Source organism: Sapajus apella, unplaced genomic scaffold, assembly GCF_009761245.1.
Source record: "Sapajus apella isolate SASKATOON/1434 unplaced genomic scaffold, GSC_monkey_1.0 scaffold33, whole genome shotgun sequence".
Taxonomy (NCBI): Eukaryota; Metazoa; Chordata; class Mammalia; order Primates; family Cebidae; genus Sapajus; species Sapajus apella.
In genome coordinates, this window is record NW_022436973.1 from 17,317,813 (window position 1) to 17,337,425 (window position 19,613).

Genomic DNA, 19,613 nt, shown 5'->3' on the forward strand with positions numbered 1-19,613 from the left:
TAAGTCTTGAAACCACATAGATATGATTTTTGTGTGTGAGGTGAGGTAGCAATCCAATTTAGTTTTTTTCCATATCAATAATAATATTTATGGCACCATTTATTGTAAAGCCTGAGTTTCCACATGTCCCAGTGCCATCTCACTTAGAAATCAAGTTTTCACATCAGTGTGCATTTTTCATAGACCATTTATTTGTGCCAATGTTAAATCTGCCAATATCCCACTAATATCTTCATTACTATATAGTCACAATGATTTTTGATTTTTGATACATGATAAATCTTTATGTTCTGTTCCACTTCAGAAGCATCTCAGTAATTCCTGGGCCATTGCTTTTTCATAGACATTTTGGATTCAGCTTGTCAAATTCTACAGATGTTGACTCTTTTTGGTACTGCATTTAATCTATAGACTCATTTGGGAGAACTTATTTTTATGCTACTGGGTCTTTTAATTCATAAGTATGTTATAATAGGCCTTGTTTGATGTTCTTCAATTGTTTTATGTAATTTCCCTAATATTCTATACCTGTTATACCCAATAACTTTACTTGTTATGATGTTATAACTTTTAAAGTTATATTAGCTGACTGTTGCTTATATGTGGAAATGAAATAAATTTTAATAATTTAGTTTTATATTAAGCATATTTGCTAACTCACTAATTTATCTGTAGATGATTTTGAATCATTATTCACATCATTTGTGATATTTTTTCACTTAATGTCTAAATATTATGCCTCTTATTTCTTTCTCTTGTCTTATTGCATTGGACAGAAAGGGATAATAGTGGGCATCCTCTTCTAAAGGGAGTGTTTTAATCGTAAGGTTTTCCTTGGATTTTGCTTTTGTTTTTGAGTTACACACACACACACACACACACACACACACATTAGTAAAGCTTCTAATTGTGTTGTCTTATTCAAATCTATACTGTGACAATATTTATTTTCAGTTTTCTTGATGCATCAGTTATTGAGAGAAGTATGCTGAACATTTTTGACTACAGAGGTAGTCCAATATTGTCAATATTTTTACTAGACATATTGTAAGAGTACATTATTGTGTGCACAAAAGTTTAAAATTGTCATATGCTCCACAGCTTACTTTGTTTTTGCCTTAAAATTTATTTTATTTGATATGAAAATAGCGAAAGCAGGTTTCTTTTGGTTAGTATTTGCCTGGTATATTTTTTGTTTTCTTTATATTTACAAGTTTTCTAAACTCCTGTACTCCATACATGTCTTTTTGAAGCAGCATATTGCTGAATTTAAAAAATAAAAACAAGCTGACAATCTTTGATATTTTAAAATGGAACATTTTTGCATATGCTATAATTACTGATACAAATGGATTCATTTTTCTGCTTTCTATCTTTTACTTTCCTTTCTGTGCTTAGTTCCCCTTTTTATTGCTTCCTTTTGGATATTTTCATCCAAATATAGATGAAAGCAAGAAAACATTTTCATCCAAATATGCTTCATCACTTAGTTGCTCTCATATTGTCAACCTTAAAAATACTATCTTAACATTCTGTTTCTCATAATTCCAAAACCTTAAGTTTTTTATGGCTCATTCTGCTGTTATTTTTGCACATTCTCACTCATGGACTTTCTTTGTAATCTCACATTTTTCCCTCTGAAATTTGTGGTTTGTCCTTTTATTCTTTTAGCAGCATTGGATATTTCATATTTATCATATCCTAATCAGTATTTGTCCTTTTCCTGAACATCACGAAGACTCAGAGTACTTTATTACCAACTATCTCTTTAAATTGATATTGTATTGTTTTAATTTTAGTTCTATTTTTATTTAACTCCATAAAACATTATTAATGTTCATTTATATTTATCTACCCGTTTACAATTTTCTTTGGTTTTTGTTCAGAGTTTCCATCTGGGTTCATCTTTTCCTCTGATTAGCATATGGAGATAGGATTCTCTTTAGTGAATGAAGATCTGCTAGTGGAAACCCTCGGTCCTCACTGTACCCTTGCTCCCCATCTCTTGTCTTCCTGGCCTGTGCTAAAAATGTCTTTATTACTTTCATTCTGAAATGATACTTGGGTTTCTAGAACTTAAATATAACATAGTTAGATATGGCATTGTTTAAAATAGACTATGCTTGAGATTTCTTAATCTATGAATTTGTATCTTTTGTTAATTCAGAAACATAGCCTCCTCAAATAATCTCCTGTACCTATTTGTTCTCACGTCTTCTCACTCTATCCTTCATGCCTCTTGATCTCTGTCTACTATATTTTCCATCACTTTGATAATTTGCTATATTCTTGATAATTATATAAATCTCTGAAAATTTACTAATTCTCTTTCTGTTGCTATAACTATGCATGGCATTTTAAATATATTTTTCACTTGCAGATAATCAATTTGTTTGTTTGCAAATGTGCTTCATCACGTTTTTAGTCAGCTGTTCTTTACTCATATTGTCAACCTTAAAAGCACTTGCTTATTATTCTGTTTCTCATAATTCCAATATCTCAAGTTTTTATAGGGGTGATTCTGCTGTCTGTTATTTTTGCTCATTCTCACTCATGGACTTTTTTTCGTATTCATTATGATTGCTTTCACGTGCTGATACTTCCTGGCACATCATATGTAGTAATAGTTTAAGGTCTGGTTTAAAGATGGGTTCCTTTATAAACAAACTGATTAATTATGCCAGGAGCCCAGAGGATTTCCAAGATGAGACAGATTTAAATTAAATCCTGAGTTTGTCAGGTGGGGTGAATTCTGGCTTCAAACCCCCATGAGGACCAGCGTGCAATCTCGAATTCTCCGGGAGAAGTTTTTCCCACTCTATTCTACACCAAGTTTTGATAACAAGTTCTAGCAAGCTGACACTGATAGACACCTTCAAGATAAAGGATGGCTTGACTGCTCTGCCCACCTCTCTGGTACCTGCTTTCACTTGGACCTTGTCCCCTGAGCATTCCTGACTTCTTTCCCATTCATTGATGCATTTAAACATTTATGTATTTTTTATTGCATTTTAGGTTTTGGGGTACATGTTAAGAATATGCAAGATTGTTGCATAGGTACACACATGGCAGTGTGATTTGCTGTCTTCCTCCCCTTCACCTATATCTGGCATTTCTCCCCATGCTATTTCTCCCCAACATTTAAACATATTTTTAAAAGTTATACGGAGTTTTCATTGGAAACTCAGTTCTCTCTGTTTTGCTTTCTTGATATTTTGTTATCTTAGATTATATCAGCAACAGATGTGGCACTTTATATAGCAGAGGAAAACAGGTGACTTCAGGATTGCTTCAGAATCACTGTAATTCTACTAAGAACCAATGAAGTTTGAAGGGCTCATTAACAGAAATGTGATGGTATCAAAAAACCATAATGGCTCCTTTCAGCCTGAATTGGGTTTCTTTTTAAAGCTAGAAATAGAAAGGGCACTTGAAATAAGTGGATCCAGATGAACAGTTATAGGAAAGCTTAGAATTTCAAATAATCTCTCATTTAAAACTAACTTTTAACAGTAATGGATTCTTTTGCATTAACATGAATACTTTTAATCACCCAGATAATACATAAATACATTATTTCATTAAACACATGCAAACAAACAATACAGATAGCTGCAAAGTACCCTTTGGCCTTCTCCCCAATTCCAGTCCCCTCCCCCAGGTTAACCATGGTTTAACTTTGGTGTGCAAATGTCCAGAAATTCTCTATTTACTCATATTTGTATATATGCTCATAGAAAGAAACAGAATTTGTTTTGCATTTTAGAAAAATATATAGATGGTACAGTATTTTATATGTCTAAACATGTTTTTGTTCTATTCTCTGGTTTAATAGTATGGCTTTGAAATTCCCCATTAAATTATTTTAGAACTTTGAAGGCTTTGCTTTACTCTTGAAACTTTCATTTTCTATAGAGATGCCTGATCTCATTCTGACTTTCAATTTGTGAGTGGTAGTTTTTGTTCTAGAAATGTTGAGAAAAATTCTCTTTGTTTTTGGTATTCCAAAATTTTCCAGTTTGGAGCCTAAGTGTGGGTCATTTCTTCCTTGTTGCGGGGCACTCAGTTTGGCCCTTCGGTCTGGTAATTAACGTTCGTCAGTTGTGAAAATGTTTCTTATAATATTTCTTTGATAATTTACTCCCCTTGGTTTTCTCTTTCCAGTGCCTCTGTCAGGTGGAATCCTGTGCTCTGGGCACTTAGCTGTATATCATTTTTTTTTTTTTCCCTGAAAGATCAGTTCCTTCCCATTTCATTTGCTTTTAATTATGTATTGATCTCCTATACACTGGTAGCTCATCTTTTATATTCTTTGTCACTGTTTTACCTTTCTCTTCACTACCATTTTGTAAAATATCATTAAATATCACTTCCAGAAATCTTTCCCACTATCCTCCTTAGAAATATCTATAAACAGGTTATATGTGTTCTATTAATATATCTTATAATTTCTGTTTTGTGTTATATTACACATAATTAGATAGATAGATATTATTGATGCCATAGAGGAAAACTATTGACTTTCAAATTTTATACTGCATCCAGCCCCTAACTAAATTCTTTTATTTTATATGTTTTCAATTGTTTTATGGTCAGCAGATAATTTTTTAGTAGTCAGATATTTCTAGGTCTTGTGTTGCACTGTAAACCACTATGGTTGGGAGAAGAGAGTGGTTGGGTTTGAGGCCGGGAGGGCAAAGCAAGGAGGCTGGAGATTAGACTTCTGACCTGACCCTACCACTGCTTGTAAGTGGACCTCTCTGGGCCTCTTTCCACATTGGCTAAATGAAAGTGTCAGCTCAAATTGTGTCAAAACCATCTCTTACCATCTACGTAATTTTGTGAAATTTTATACCTTAGGTTTGCCAGGGTTAGCAATGGCTCTTTTATCCCACCATTGAGTGACTATAAATTTAACTTGCCTATGGCCCATCAATTCACTTTTGTGTGATTAATAAAAATAGCTGAGCATGGCACTAAAGTCTGAACACTAAATATCACCAGAAGTCCATCCAGTGGAAAAGTTCTCTATTAAGGAAGAAAAGATAAATCTGAAGAACTGTCATTCCTGGACACTAGAGGTGATTAAAGCAAAGCCCTCAAGGTTATGTCATCAATTTTTCAATTAATATGGCTCCCTCCCCCTTTAATTGTGTATAAATTAATAACAGCTGAAAATGAATAAAGGAAGGAACACAGAGAAAAGAAGACTGGAACAAACAATGAAGCAGTGCAGCAATTATTCATTTACCTGACATTTGCACAGCAGAGAAGGGAAGCACATGATCTGAAATCAGAGGGACTGGGTTTTTAAAATAATGGACATTATACCTGTATAGTTATTGCAGATTGCTGTGCAGCAAGACACAATGGAGTCTGCTCGCTGGAGAATCTGTTTGCTAAGAAAAGCAAAAAGACAAGATTTCTGGCCTGGCCCTACTCCTGCCTGCAAGTGGAACTCTCTGGGCCTCTTTCTGTATCTACTAAATGAAGGTGCCAGTCTAATTTATGTCCCAAACATAGCAATGAATTAACAAATGTCTCCTACATTAGTAGCGCACATGATACAAAATGCAAAGAGAATAAGAGGGTATTTATGGGCTCCCATCCCTCCTACATGTCATTGTTTCACAATATAACTTCATGGACAATAAAAGTACCAACATAAGCTTCTTTAGAGAACTGTACCAAAGCAATGAATAAATCTGCCTTTTAAATATGTTTACACACACACACACACGCAAGTACATACCATAGGTGGATAGGTGGATGGAAGAATGGATGGATGAATGAATGGATGGATAGATGGAACACTAGTTATAAATCTACTGTCCTCCAATTTCAAGAGAGAAAATATGTTAAAAGGAAAGACCTATTTTCTACCCTACTCTTTGATAAGTGAGTGACTATTGTAATTTCAAGATTGGAAATCCAGGTGTTAAAATCATTCTCGAAATACAGTCTTTAGATTTCTCAGCTAAATTAGCTTTAATCCTTAGATAGAATGTTCCAAAAGGCCAGAATTCTGTCAGAACAATGACAGAAGCATAATGCCATCAACAAACACGACACACATCTATACTTTTCATCTTGGGCTCTTGTGAAATCTCACACAATACCTTTCTCACATTTAATTTTGCTAGTAAGACTTAAATACTGAGGGACTGTCGACATGATGAAGCTTTAATACATCTAAGAATATAGTTAGGCACAAAGTTTAAATAAAAAGGAAAAGTCATTTCTAAAACTCCCAGCTGAGCCCCACTTCTGGCAGTCACATCAGGACAGAGGAAAAACCTACAAATCACATAGAAAGCTTTGCTCACACTAGGCCCTTGCTGGGGCAGGCATTCACCTATTAATACCTCTACAGGAGAAATCAACTCACCAGAAAAGTCAAAAGCCAGTTTGTCTATTAGGAATATTTAATTTTATTCATTAATTTTTATATATTTTTTTGAAACAGAATCTTGCTCTGTTGCCCAGGCTGTGCAGTGGTGTGATCATAATTTACTGCAGCCTGGAATTCCTGGGCTCAAGTGATCCTCCCGCCTCAACGTCCTCAGTAGCTGGGACTACAGGCATATGCTACTATGTCCGGCTAGCTGTTAATTTTTTTTTCTTTTTTTTTTTAGAGACAGGGTCTCACTATGTTGCCCAGGCTGATTTCTAGTTTCTCAGCTTAAGCGATCCTCGCACCTTGGGCTCCAAAAGTGTTGAGATTACAGGTGTAAGCCACAGGGCCTGGCCTTCATTCATTTTTATAACAAATTCATCGCCTCCCAATATTTTCTTCTGCCCCCTTTATTATGATGGTTGGGTTTTCTTCATGTGTGGTGAAACAGTTTACTTTAGAGCTGGCCTTAGATATTCTGATCTTTTGAGTATGAAACAGACATTTAAAGGAAAAAAACACAAATTTCTCAAGGTAACAGAATTGAGCCTCTCTTTCAGCTGTGAAACAGCAAACATTTTTTTTCTTCTAAAAAATGTGAGTTTAAAGGCTTTGCCTAAAAATCTTGCCAAAGCTTTCCACGAGTGTGTAGATTTGGTAGAGAAATGTATCAGAGAAAACAGGAAAATGCAGGCTCCACCTAAGCCAGTGTGGCTTTTGTTCTGTGTGACCTAATGTTCATGAAACTGTTTGTTATTCACCTCATTACAAACATCTATCTGTCACAGCAGGTGTTGGTTCAGGCGAGGACACGGTGTCCAGGAAACCTGAAATCAGGTTAAAAACCTCCCAGGCGACCAATTCCCTTTCAATTGACTCTGAGTAGCTGGCACTGCCTACCACAGTCCCTGAGCTGCCTGCCCGGGAAATGGCTATAATTTAAGTCACAGCGGAAACACTTTTCAAACCACTAGCCCAGAAGGCGTAGGAGCCACACTTCCCATGACAGGAAGGGAAGCTGCCCTAGCCTTTCTGTTAAAGGAAATAGACAAAGGCTAGGGCATGGTTTCCTTATGGTTTCTTCAACATTTCACTCCCCATAGGAATGGTTTTACACATGTTTTGCATAAATCAGTCTCTTTGGGTAAAGTTCAAGCTTGTAAGGTTGTTCTTCCCATTTTCAGCTCCCCTAAATGGTGGGTAAATCTATTCAGGAGTTCAGTGTGTTTTCCAAGGGGGAGAAAGGCACAGGCTTAGACCTGCAAGGCTGCTCTCTGCATCCTCACAGGCCTGTGCTGTGAAATGGTTGGTCTAGATTTCTCATGGACGAAAGGCTGCTGCCCATTTGGGGTGAGATGCCCTGCTGGAGTCCTACCAAGTCCACTCATGACTTGAGTCCAGCTGGCTTCAGCTGTGAAGTCATCACCCCAGGGAGCCTCTTTGTCTTGTCCCTAGGCTTTCACCAGCCCCTGCTCACACCTCCATTTCTCATCACCGAGATATGCATGAGCTTTCCTATCCCTTCTAAGACCACAAAATATGAGGAGTCATGAGCCTCTTCCAGAATCTTCCAGATTTTCACCTGGAGAGAAGTTGGAGAGGTACATACAAAGTCTCATTTTCTGCTCTATTCTCTCCCTTCCTCTTCCAACAATTCCATGGTTGGGGGTGGAGGGGAGCACAGGCTTTCCTGTTTTTCTATGTCTTATTCTGAGTTCTGTCATCTTTGGGTATTTAGCAAGGCTCTAGACCCCAGACCTGGCTTCTGTGATAGAAGAAGCTAAAAGAATTTGACAAAATATATACCTTCCTCTCTTGTAATCCCTGTTTTTCAAAATTTCCCTCCTGCTAATGAGGATCTTCTCTTCTAGGGAGCCCCATTCTTTCCTTTTTTGGAGCTGTGGCTCAACCTTGCTGATAAAAGTCCTACAGCAGAATGTGATTAGGTACATTACCCTTTAAGGCATAAAGAAATATATGAGTTTATTATGTGCAAACTATTTTCCCTGCTATAGGAGGCTGAGTAAATACTAATTACAGGAAGCCATGTGTGAAGGCTCTTGGTCTGTAGACTCTGCAGTGTAGCAGCCATGCAGGCCTGTTGCCTTCTGTATCAGCTCTGAAGATCATGATGTAAGTTGTGTAAGTATTGCCATTCATGTACTCAACAGCAAAAGAAAACAACCTAACACTTAAACAAGTCCTACAGAAATCCTTTATTGTTATTGTTCTGGATAATACATGCTGCATACTCATTAAGATATTGTTCTTCCATTGAATATTCATTTATCAGAAGGAAAACCGATTCTGCCAACCACTAATGTAGGTGAAATATCATTTTCCTGTTCTTCTGGCAATGGGGTTGATCTGCCCAACCCAACCCAATATAAAATCTGCTGATGGAAGTGAACAGGGCTACAGAAGAAACTCTTTCATTTTATTTAGTGTTTCATGATAAACTAGGCCGAATCATGAATTCAAAGGACTCATTAATCTGTTCTCAAATGAATTTTCCCTCCAATTTCCTCCATTACTAGTCTAGATTTCTGCTTCCCTTCAAGTCTAAACTTCCAAATGAGTGTTAGATAAGCTGTCTCCTGTTCCTGGCCTCCTGTTTAATCAATCCACTCTTACCTGGTTCCCTTCCCCACCTTTAGGCTGATTCCTCACTAATACCAAGGCCATTACTGACCTCCTGGATAGTAAAGCCAAAGAAGCTCTTCTGTGGCATTCACTGGCTTTAGACACTGGGGATCATAACCTTCACACCCATGCACTGCTTTTCCTCTGGGTTTCTTTGACACTATCGGATTTCCTCCTACCTCATACCTTTCTTGTTTCTCACTTGCTTTTTCTATTCTTCCAGCCTATTTATTTATGTATTTTTGAGACAGGGTCTCACTCTGTTGTCCAGGTCAGAGTGTAGTAGTGCGATCTTGGCTTACTGCAGCCTCTATCTCCCAGGCTCAAGCAATCCTCCTGTCTCTCAGCCTCCTGAGTAGCTGGGACTACAAGCATGCACCACTACGCCTAGCTAATTTTTGTATTTTTTGTAGATATAGGGTTTCGCCATGTTGCCCAGGCTGGTCTCAAACTCCTGGGCTCAGGCTGTTTGCTTAACTTGTCCTCCCACAGTGCTGGGATTATAGGCATAAGCCACAATGCCCAGCCTCTACCAGACTTTTTTAAAGTTAAAGTTATCCAGAGCTACCTCCTGGGATCCCTTTCCTATTTTTTTTTTTTTTTTTTTTTTTTTTTTTGGGGGACGGAGCTTCGCTCTTGTTACCCAGGCTGGAGTGCAATGGCGCAATCTCGGCTCACCGCAACCTCCGCTTCCTGGGTTCAGGCAATTCTCCTGCCTCAGCCTCCTGAGTAGCTGGGATTACAGGCATGCGCCACCATGCCCAGCTAATTTTTTGTATTTTTAGTAGAGACGGGGTTTCACCGTGTTGACCAGGATGGTCTCGATCTCTTGACCTCGTGATCCACCTGCCTCAGCCGCCCAAAGTGCTGGGATTACAGGCTTGAGCCACCGCGCCCGGCCTTTATCCATTCTTATGCAATCTAAATTCATGATTCTCAAATTTTGGGGCACATAAGTTTCACTTGGATAAAGGGTGAAAACGTTAAATTACTTTACCTTTTCTGCTTGAATTCCTTCTCCTATACTCACCCTCATACCAGCACCCAAAATGTTATGATGGTAAAAGAAATCATAACTTCGTTGTAAAACTGAAGTGAAAGGCCAGGGCAGGAAATTGAGTACTCTCGAGTATTTTGCATGTAACCTTGGACATATCGCTTTAACTTCTGGAGCCTTGAATTTTAGATCTCACATGTGTGATATAATTGTAGTTTTAGGCCGGGCGCGGTGGCTCACGCCTGTAATCCCAGCACTTTGGGAGGCCGAGGCGGGTGGATCACGAGGTCAAGAGATCGAGACCATCCTGGTCAACGTGGTGAAACCCCGTCTCTACTAAAAATACAAAAAATTAGCTGGGTATGGTGGCGCGTGCCTGTAATCCCAGCTACTCAGGAGGCTGAGGCAGGAGAATTGCCTGAACCCGGGAGGCGGAGGTTGCGGTGAGCCGAGATCGCGCCATTGCACTCCAGCCTGGGTAACAAGAGCGAAACGCCGTCTCAAAAAAAAAAAAATAAAAAATAAAAAATAATTGTAGTTTTAATAAAGGGTTGAATGTGAGTGCTGCCAGATGGTATTACATTTTCAAAGTCTGAGCAAATTTCTACTTGTTTGAGGATGGTGTGAAGGGGCAACATTGGAGAGAAATGTCTCCTGCAGAAAATAACACTGAATCTGGAAACTGCTGTTTACCCTAGAATCTCTTCTATTTCACTTACTGCTACATAAAACTTTTAAAGGAAAAAAAGTGGCCCCTGTAAAACAGAGTCACGTGTTATGCTCAGTTTTAGCTGTGAGCTAGTACTAGCAGGGGGAGGCGTGTTATGTTATAGCTAAGGCAGTTTTCAGGTAGAAGACATTGCTGAGGGGGCTAGAAAAATGTTGCCAATGCTAGGTTTAAGTTTTAGGGGACTTTTCTGTTGTCCTTAAAACATTTTATACCGAGGGCCTGAAAGTGCATAGATCAACAGAATAGTCCAGGCTCTCTCTGGTGTAGGAAACAGAAACAAACTTAAAAACAGGTAATCTATTTCAGGAAAAAGGTTCATTTTGTTTTTAAAGGGCGGGTAATAATGTTTCAGCCACGGAAAGCTGCAACAGGAACTCCAGATAAATACTGGGAAAACCCTGTACCATGAAACAGGGTAAGGTGTGTGCCAGTGGTGTGCTGGTAAATGATTAATACATGGCTCTCCTGGAAAATGAAAGGGCCCAATTTTAGAGTTTGTTGATTTCAGTGGTGTGTAAATACTTGCCCAGAGCCAGTCTCAAACTACCAAAGTGGGGACCTTGAATAAGGAGATGGGAGGAGGAGTACAGAAGTAGACTGTTATAGCCACAACTACCGATGGTGTGTAGTAGATGTAAAGATGCAAAGTACCTCTAGAGCACAGGCAATAGTGAGAGGTATTAAAATATTTGTAAGTGACCCGGGCACAGTGGCTCATGCCTGTAATCCGAGCACTTTGGGAGGCTGAGGCGGGACGATCGCTTTGACCTCGGGAGTTCAAGATCAGCCTGGGCAATATGGTTAAAACTCCACCTCTGCAAAACTAAAAATAAAAAAATCAGCCAAGTGTGGTGGCAAGCCTGTATTCCCAGGTCCTTGGGAAGCCGATGTGGGAGGATCGGTTGAGCTGACCTCGGGAGATGGAGGCTGCAGTGAGCCATGATCGTATCACTGCACTCCAGCCCGGGCAACAGAGTGAGACCCTGTCTGAAAAAACAAAAGAAAAGAAAACAAAACAACAACTAAAAATTGCTTCGACGAAGCTCTAGGAAAAAAATGGTAAATGATGAGCTATGAGTATTTGTTACATTTTATAAAATAAATTTATTTCATTGGAAATTTATATAATTTAATTTATAGTAATGGTTGTGTTTAATAACCAGGTCACAAAATCCCTGAAAAATTTAAAAATCAACTCTTGTGAGCTTAGATAGTAAGCTTCAGCTCACCATTGGTTTGTCCTCAAAGAATGAAGGAAAATTAGTATTTGCTTAAGCAATATTTAATTACATTCGAGTTCTGTGAGGTGGATACTCTGATTTAGGTATTTTTTATACTTATTAATATTCTAGAGTCCTGAATTATCTATCACTATGCAAATCAAAAGCAGTGATTAAAATCACGTGATCCTAGGTAGATAGATGATAGTTTTCTGTAGAATTTGTGTGAGCTATGTGTGGGAGATATACTTCCTTTACGGACTGAACTGTGTCTCCCCCAAATTCATATATCGAAGCTCTAACCCTCAATGTGACTATGTTTGGAGACAGGATCTTTAATGAAGTAATTAAGGTTAAATGAGCTCATACTAGTGGGTCCCTAATCTGATGGGGCTGGTGTTCTTATAAGAAAAGGAGAAAGTGCCAGAGCATGCACGCTCTCTCTCTCTCTCTCTCTCTCTCTCTCTCTCTCTCTCTCTGAGTGTGCACAGAAAGGCCATATGAGGACATGGCAAAAAGCCACTGTCTGCAAACCCAGAGGAGAAGCCTTCCCAGAAAGTCATCTTGCAGACACCTTGATCTTAGGCTTCCAGACTCCAGAACTGTGAAAAAATAAATTTCTGTTGCTGAAGCCACCCCGTCTGTGATATTTTGTTATGGAAGCTGAGCAGAGTGACACAACATGTAAATAATGAAATTACATACAGTTCCACAAGCATAACATGATATTCGCATCTCAGGCTTTTTCACATCGTCATGAGGAAGTCCTTCCTATCTGCTCCTCTAAGTCTCAGCTCAATGACCGCCAGCTCTGTGTCAGCCAATTATGTGTCTGCCTTTCCTCCCATGTGAACAGCTCTATTATAATGATGAACAGTCTTTTGTCCCAGTGCAATCCTTTTTAATACAACTTCGGACTACACATTAGAAATTAAGATTAAGCCTGTGGCTGTTTATATTTACATTTACATATGAACAGTTAAAAAGTTAAAATAAAATTAAAAATTCAACTCCTTAGTTGCATCAGCCACATTTCAGATGGTTAATAACTACTTGTGGCTAGTGGCTCCTGCATTGGACACTGCGACACGGAAAATTTCCATCACTGCAGAAAAGTATACTGGATAGCACTATACTATAATTGACTTGAAGTGGGGGAAAGCGAGTATCTGTGTTTTATCCGAATACTTAGCCCAATGTCTGCTATGTAGTAGGCATTCAATAACTATTGGTTGAATTAAAAGAAGAAAAAAAACACTATTCACTTATTTGTAGCTACTTAAAGCATTCATGGTTCCCAGGTGCCACAGAAATAAGCACACACATATAAATTGATTATTGATAAGTAAAATACTAAATGTGAGCAATTTTTATTTTTCCCATGACAAGGACATCAATATGCATCATTAAGATATAATTATAGAATTCATCTCGCAGGTGTTAATATAGCAATCTATAGCTGTTAATTCGGAAGCACAATATTGATTCTAATTTATTTTTTCTAGGCCATCTCTGCTCCATTGTTCTATAAGTGACCCTATGGTCTCATTAAATCTTTCAGCATGATATTTATGCAACTACTTAATGAGTCCTCCAACACCTTCAAGTCTCTGGATCTCATAACTATTATTTTAGTGACAAAATTCTGACTTTAATTAATCACATCCTTCACGGATTCAAAGAAGATCAGAAAAAGGTCACTCAGTCATAGGCAACCCTCTGCTGGTAGACACCTTTGTCTCCGCATGTAAAGATCTTCAAAGAGGCACACAATATCCCTCAGGGATCTATTTAGGTATTTAGATATTTTTACTTTCAGAAAAATCTCTTTATTTCCTGCTTACATCTTTCATAATTTAGCCCAAAGCAGGCCCCCTGGATCTAACTGCAGAGGAAAAGAAGAGGGTGATTTATCACTGGTTCTGAAGAAGCCCCTTTCTGTGCTATGACTGAAACTTAAAACACAACCTAAAAGGAGATGTTTCTCTTCCAATATGTTCCTTTAGAATTCCTAGCATTCTCAGGGTAAGTACTAGGGCCTCTCAAATATTTCAATAAATAAATGAAATCCAAATGAAAAACAATTGCTTAACAAATGAAAGCAGACCCGTTGCAAAGCCCACTGTGTACCCTAACTCCTCTGTTGTATAGTATGAAAGAAGGATCACAAGGCCATGATCTTGTGGAAGTTGGGTATGCCACTGGCAATGAAACAGTGTTTGGTACACATGTGTGGTGTGTATCCCTTCTGGCTGCTCAAAGAGATATACTTCTTTAACAAAGAGGCTAGTCATCTTACCATTTTACAGATAAGTATATTGAGGCACAGATGTTATACCCTTATTGCTTGCTTTTCCATGTCAACATGAGAAAGATAAGCCGCCTATTCTGATATCTAGATCACAAAATCTTAGCTTCAGACATTTGCTAAGAAAGCTGAAGGGCACAATACACATGATGTGTCCAAGGTCTGGGACTTCTTGTCTGACCTTAGTAAAGTTCATTAACCTTTTTGAACCTTTGTTTTCCCAAATGTACAATGGTAAGAAGAAGAAGATAATACATGTTATATGTGCTTTAAAGGTGTTTGATGATGCATTCATTAACTGCTCCATAAATGCTAATTGTTATTTTTATCATTTGTCAGAAAAATATTTTAATGCCTTTCTATGACCTTAAACTGCCTTTTATTATTTTAAAGCATGTAGGAAGTATCTTTTCTGTTCTTTTGTGCTTCCTATTGAAATTGGCATATCCTAGAATAAAGCAGGCATTAATAATTACTTGGCATTTATTTATAATTTTCCAATATTTCATTAGTGTTTTTAGAGATTGGTCATTCTATAGCTCTTTATGTAAAGGCTTATACATACATAAAATGAACAAACATCTTTTTTGTTTATTTTATATCTTGCTCTAAGTGATTTATAGCTATTTAAAAAATGGGTTACCATGGTTAAAAGTATAACTCACCTACTTAGTGTCACCTATTAACATCTAGCTAATAATATATTAACAAGGAATATATTTTTTCACCAATGAAGATTTGCATGCACAAATTTAAAAATGTAAAATTCCAACTATTTATGTGATGATTAGTCTAGGGACCAATCTATCATAATACGAAAACATTATCTTTTGGCAAATATGTGATAGCTTTATGTACTATTCCTTGGGTTTATTATTATTATTATTATTATTATTATTATTATTGAGACGGATTTTTGCTCTTGTTGCCCAGGCTGCAGGGCAATGGCGCGACCTCAGCTCACTGCAGTGTCCCCCCTCCCGGGTTCAAAGGATTCTCCTGCCTCACCTCAGCCTCAGCCTCAACTTCTCGAGTAGCTGGAACTACAGCCACCCGACACCACGCCTAACTAATTTTTTGTATTTTTAGTAGAGACGGGTTTTCACCATTTTGGTCAGGCTGGTCTCAAACTCCCGACTTAAGGTGATATACCTGCCTTGGCCTCCCAAAGTGCTGAGATTACAGGCATGAGCCTTTTGCACTATTACTTTTTATTCAACATTTTGTTTTCAGCTGTAGTGTATGAATGAAGATGTTTAAGAACAAGATTGCAAAAAACATTTGGAGGAATTAAAATTGGTATAAAAATTTATTTTCCATACACTATTATACAATAACATTTTATTCTGTTTTTAAATATAAATTACTATAATGGGATTTTCTTTTTCTGCTTTAGCAATGAGACCTACTTTGACATGAAAAGTGTGAAACATTTATTTTTATGTCATCTTTTATATGTGGAAAGCTAAGGGACCAAACTAACTATATGATTAAATTTTTGAAGTCTAGGTATTATTGGGATATTTGCCTCTTTTTTAAAATAAATATTTTTACCCAGTGGGTATCTCAGTTGACATTCTAAAGGGACTACAAGTTGCAAACAGGCCATTGCAAGCCTGAGAGAGCACAGCCACAAAGTAGCATTTTTATCTCTATTGCATTTGTTTTGAAAAATAAAACCCAAGCCATGTGTTCTTAGCTCCTCAGCTGTTATTTGCATCCCCTGAGAAAATATGATATTCTACTTGTGGTATTAGATGTTTCACAATAGCTTTAAAAACCACCAGGGCAGTAGGCCAGGTGCAGTGGCTCACACCTATAATCCCAGCACTTTGGAAAGCTGAGGCAGGTGGATCACCTGAGGTTGGGAGTTTGGGAACAGCCTGACCAACATGGAGAAAACTTGTCTCTACTAACAATACAAAATGAGCCAGGCGTGGTGGTGCATGCCTGTAATCCCAGCTACTTGGGAGGCCGAGGCAGGAGAATTGCTTGAACCCTGGAGGCAGAGGTTGTGCTGAGCCGAGATTGTGCCATTGCACTCCAGCCTGGGCAACAAGAGTAAACTCCACCTCAAAAAAACAAAAGCAAAAAACAAAAAAACTACCAGGGCAGTAACAAGTGTAACAGTCACAATAACAACAACAACAACAAAAATCCAGTGATGCTCACCATTGATGTTTTAAAAGATAGTCTTAACATTTATATCCAAGTGAAGAAGACATTTCAAGGTCTCCCTGATGCCTTCCTGTAGAAGCCGGAAATTGATATTATGTGTCCCTCCTCTACCCATCTTCCAATGTGGGCTTTATCACAAGGTCACACAGAAACAAAATTATCACTGTCGAGAGGACATGAACAGAATTCACAGCCATGTTGTGACTTTGTTCTGACATAGCATTCCCTGTGTCTCTGTTTCTTGTGTTACAGGCAGTAGAAAATTAAAAAAAATCAAAGGCCCAGGCTTGTGATTGGGTCAAAAAGTTAAAATACATTAAAACACCAAGAAGGTGGCTTCAAGTTTCTTCCAGGTGCTTAAGCCAGGAGGTAGGAATGTACTAGATCTTTGCCAGGTAAAACGTGCTCCCTGGAACTGTGGCAGCATCGATATCCCTTGGGAGCTACTTAGAAAGGCAAACTTTCAGGCCCTACTTGGACATCCTAGACTGGTGTCTGTAATTTAACAGGATGTCCAAGTAATTCAGATACCCACTAAGGTCTGAAAAGCAGTGATCCAGAGCAACAACTGATGTGGAGGAAAAGGAAGAACTTATACCTCTTTCTCAGTAAAGAATTATTTTCAGTAATTCTTCAACATGTTTTTAAACTGCATTATTTCACAGATTGACAAATACTTGAAGAAAAAAAAAACAGTATAAGCCAGTTTGCTGTATTTATAATCACAAGAATGCTTCTTTTCTCTACAAAAGACACACTCTTTAGAATGGCTTATGCCAGTTTTCTTATCAGTGAAGGGAATATAATAGTTTTCATGATGCATCTCCTTCGGTAAGTTAACCTTCTGTTCTGATTTTTAAGGTGAAATTTGCTCCAACAAAGAGCTCCTGGCCCAAGCATCCCTATTAGTGAGATATTTCCAAGAACTCTTGCTTCTAGAGAATCAGGATATTGCAAGCTGTCCCCATTCACTCAAAATATCATGTGGGAATAAGATAAATTTTGCCAGACTTCCAAAAGGAGGGTTGTGGTAAGTTGAGTGGATTGAAAAAGACTTCTTGAGAGTTAACTCCATCCCACTGGATTTTAAGATAATAGGACTGCAGGAAAGCAGTGTAGTGAGAAGCAGAAATGGAAAAATAAGTTTCAAAAGGGAGAATAACAGTCTGATTGTAAGAGAGAAAAATCCGGATGAAAAAGGAAGCCACCTTTGCCAATAGAGAAACAAAAAGGAGAAAGAGGAAGAAGACAATATGGAAGAATGGTATTTATGTCAGGAAGAGAGAGCACAATGACAGAGAAATTAATACCAGAGGAAGGCAGAGAGGATGAGCAAAGGATCATGGCTGTGACTGGGAACTTTAGCAGAAAAAAAAGATGGGAATGTATAGAAAGGGAGGATGAAGGACAAAGATGCAAGTCCGTGATGCCTGAAAACCGGATGGCTACACACCACCCTTCTCTCAAAAGCGACCCCTCCCATCCAGTCCTACCTGGCCGGAAGGACGGTGGTCACCACTTGAGAGCTTGAGGGTTGGGGGGAGTAAAGTTGGGGGAAACAGAGGGATCCTCATGGCAAGTTTCCGACAAGAATGAGGAGGAACCTTCCCCCTGTGTGGAAAAAAAGGGAGGCTGTCATTTTTGTGGCAATGAAATTGATTTCTAAGTCACCTGGTGTTTCAATTTATTTGTCTGGGACATCTCTTGGAATGCCTTCTAGAATACAGATTTATCTCTTCTGTTTGCCTTTATCTGCTCCAACATCCCCAGTGTGGCATGGCACCTGGCCTCCCACAAATGCAATGGAATTGGCATAGAGTTCTCCTTGGCCTTCCCCACTCTCTGTAAGAGTTAGATGTTAAAAATGATCACAACTGTTACTTTTGAGATATTCTCCACAAAATACCACTACCATCAAGAAACCTGAGAAAAGATGGTGATGAATGATTGATAGCTGTTTGCTCAGTCAACAACACAGTCCAAGGAGTCTGGGCTTAAAGACACTACTTTTCTCTCCCCAAAGAGCCAGAACTATTTTTTAACATACAAAGTCAATGTTGTTAGCCCTCTATATATATCATGCATTCAAAAAATACTTATTGAACACTAGCTATATGCCAGGCAATGTTCTTGGGTATCCGGAACTCAAGAGCATCAGGGAACGAAGCAACAAAGCCCCTGCCCCTATGGAGCTTACTGATGGGTGGGGCAGCACTGAAGGACACACTTAGGAAAGGAGGGTGTGACTGAATGAGAGAAGGTGATACATGCTATGAAAAAGAGAAAACACAGCAGAATAAACAGGAGAGGGGATGGCAGGGATGGGAGAGTGCTGGAGGGGGTTGTACATTTTAATGAAGTGGTATGGAAAGCCTCTTTGACAGATTTGAACAAACATTTGAAAGACAAGGGAGAGCTGCCAAAACAGACACTTGGGAAATGAGGAAACAGTTCATACAATGGCTCAAGGTGGGATTCACCTGTCTTGTTGGGACCTAGCAAGGAGCCCAGTGTGGCCTGAGCAGAGAATGTATCAAGGAGGAAAGACAGAAAACATGCAAGCAACCATGGAGTTAGACCATACCGGACTTTTAAGGTTTTATTCTGAGGGTGTTGGGAGCCACTGAAGCGTCTTCAACAGAGGAACAAGCTGATTTAACTTGTGTTCTAAAAGGATGCCTCTGGCTGACATGTTGGGAATAGATTTTGAGGGCATACATGTGGCAGCAGGAAGGAAGTTTGGAGGCTACTTAGAAATCCAGGGAGAGACGATGGTGGCTTTAACTAAGGTGATTGCACTGCAGTTGATACTCAACGATTATAAAGGTGTCTTGACTGCTTTACAATATTTTTTTCAAGTTCTAGGGTTTTTTTTTTGTTCCACCTAGAACACAGACCCAATAAGAAATTTAAGAATTGTAACAACTCATTGTGTATTTTGCAAAACCTGAGTGAATTTTTTCTTTTTTGGATAATATGTAAGGTGCAAAGAAAAAGGAAACAAATCTTTCTCAGCCAAAGATAGAAGAGAATGCATTTTCTATTCTCTCTTGTGTACCTGACACACATACATGCTGCTGGCTAGTCTCTTTGACAGGAATTTTCATATACTAGCATAATTAGTTCGGGCAAAATCCATTTTT

The 19,613-nt window shown here is 38.4% G+C and overlaps 1 protein-coding gene across 2 annotated transcripts in view; it reads right to left on the reverse strand.

Moving 5' to 3' along the window:
* Positions 1-19,613, reverse strand: part of PLCB1 (phospholipase C beta 1) — a 757,711-nt gene that overhangs the window by 72,353 nt on the left and 665,745 nt on the right. Inside the window, exon 32 of one of the 2 annotated variants that reach the window (XM_032295663.1) lies at positions 17,964-18,081. The exons of the other annotated variant lie outside the window; for it this stretch is intronic. Within the exon in view, the coding sequence (XP_032151554.1) occupies positions 17,983-18,081 (99 nt within the window). The 3' untranslated portion in view covers positions 17,964-17,982. The remainder of the gene's footprint in view (positions 1-17,963; positions 18,082-19,613) is intronic. 2 annotated transcript variants of the gene reach the window in all.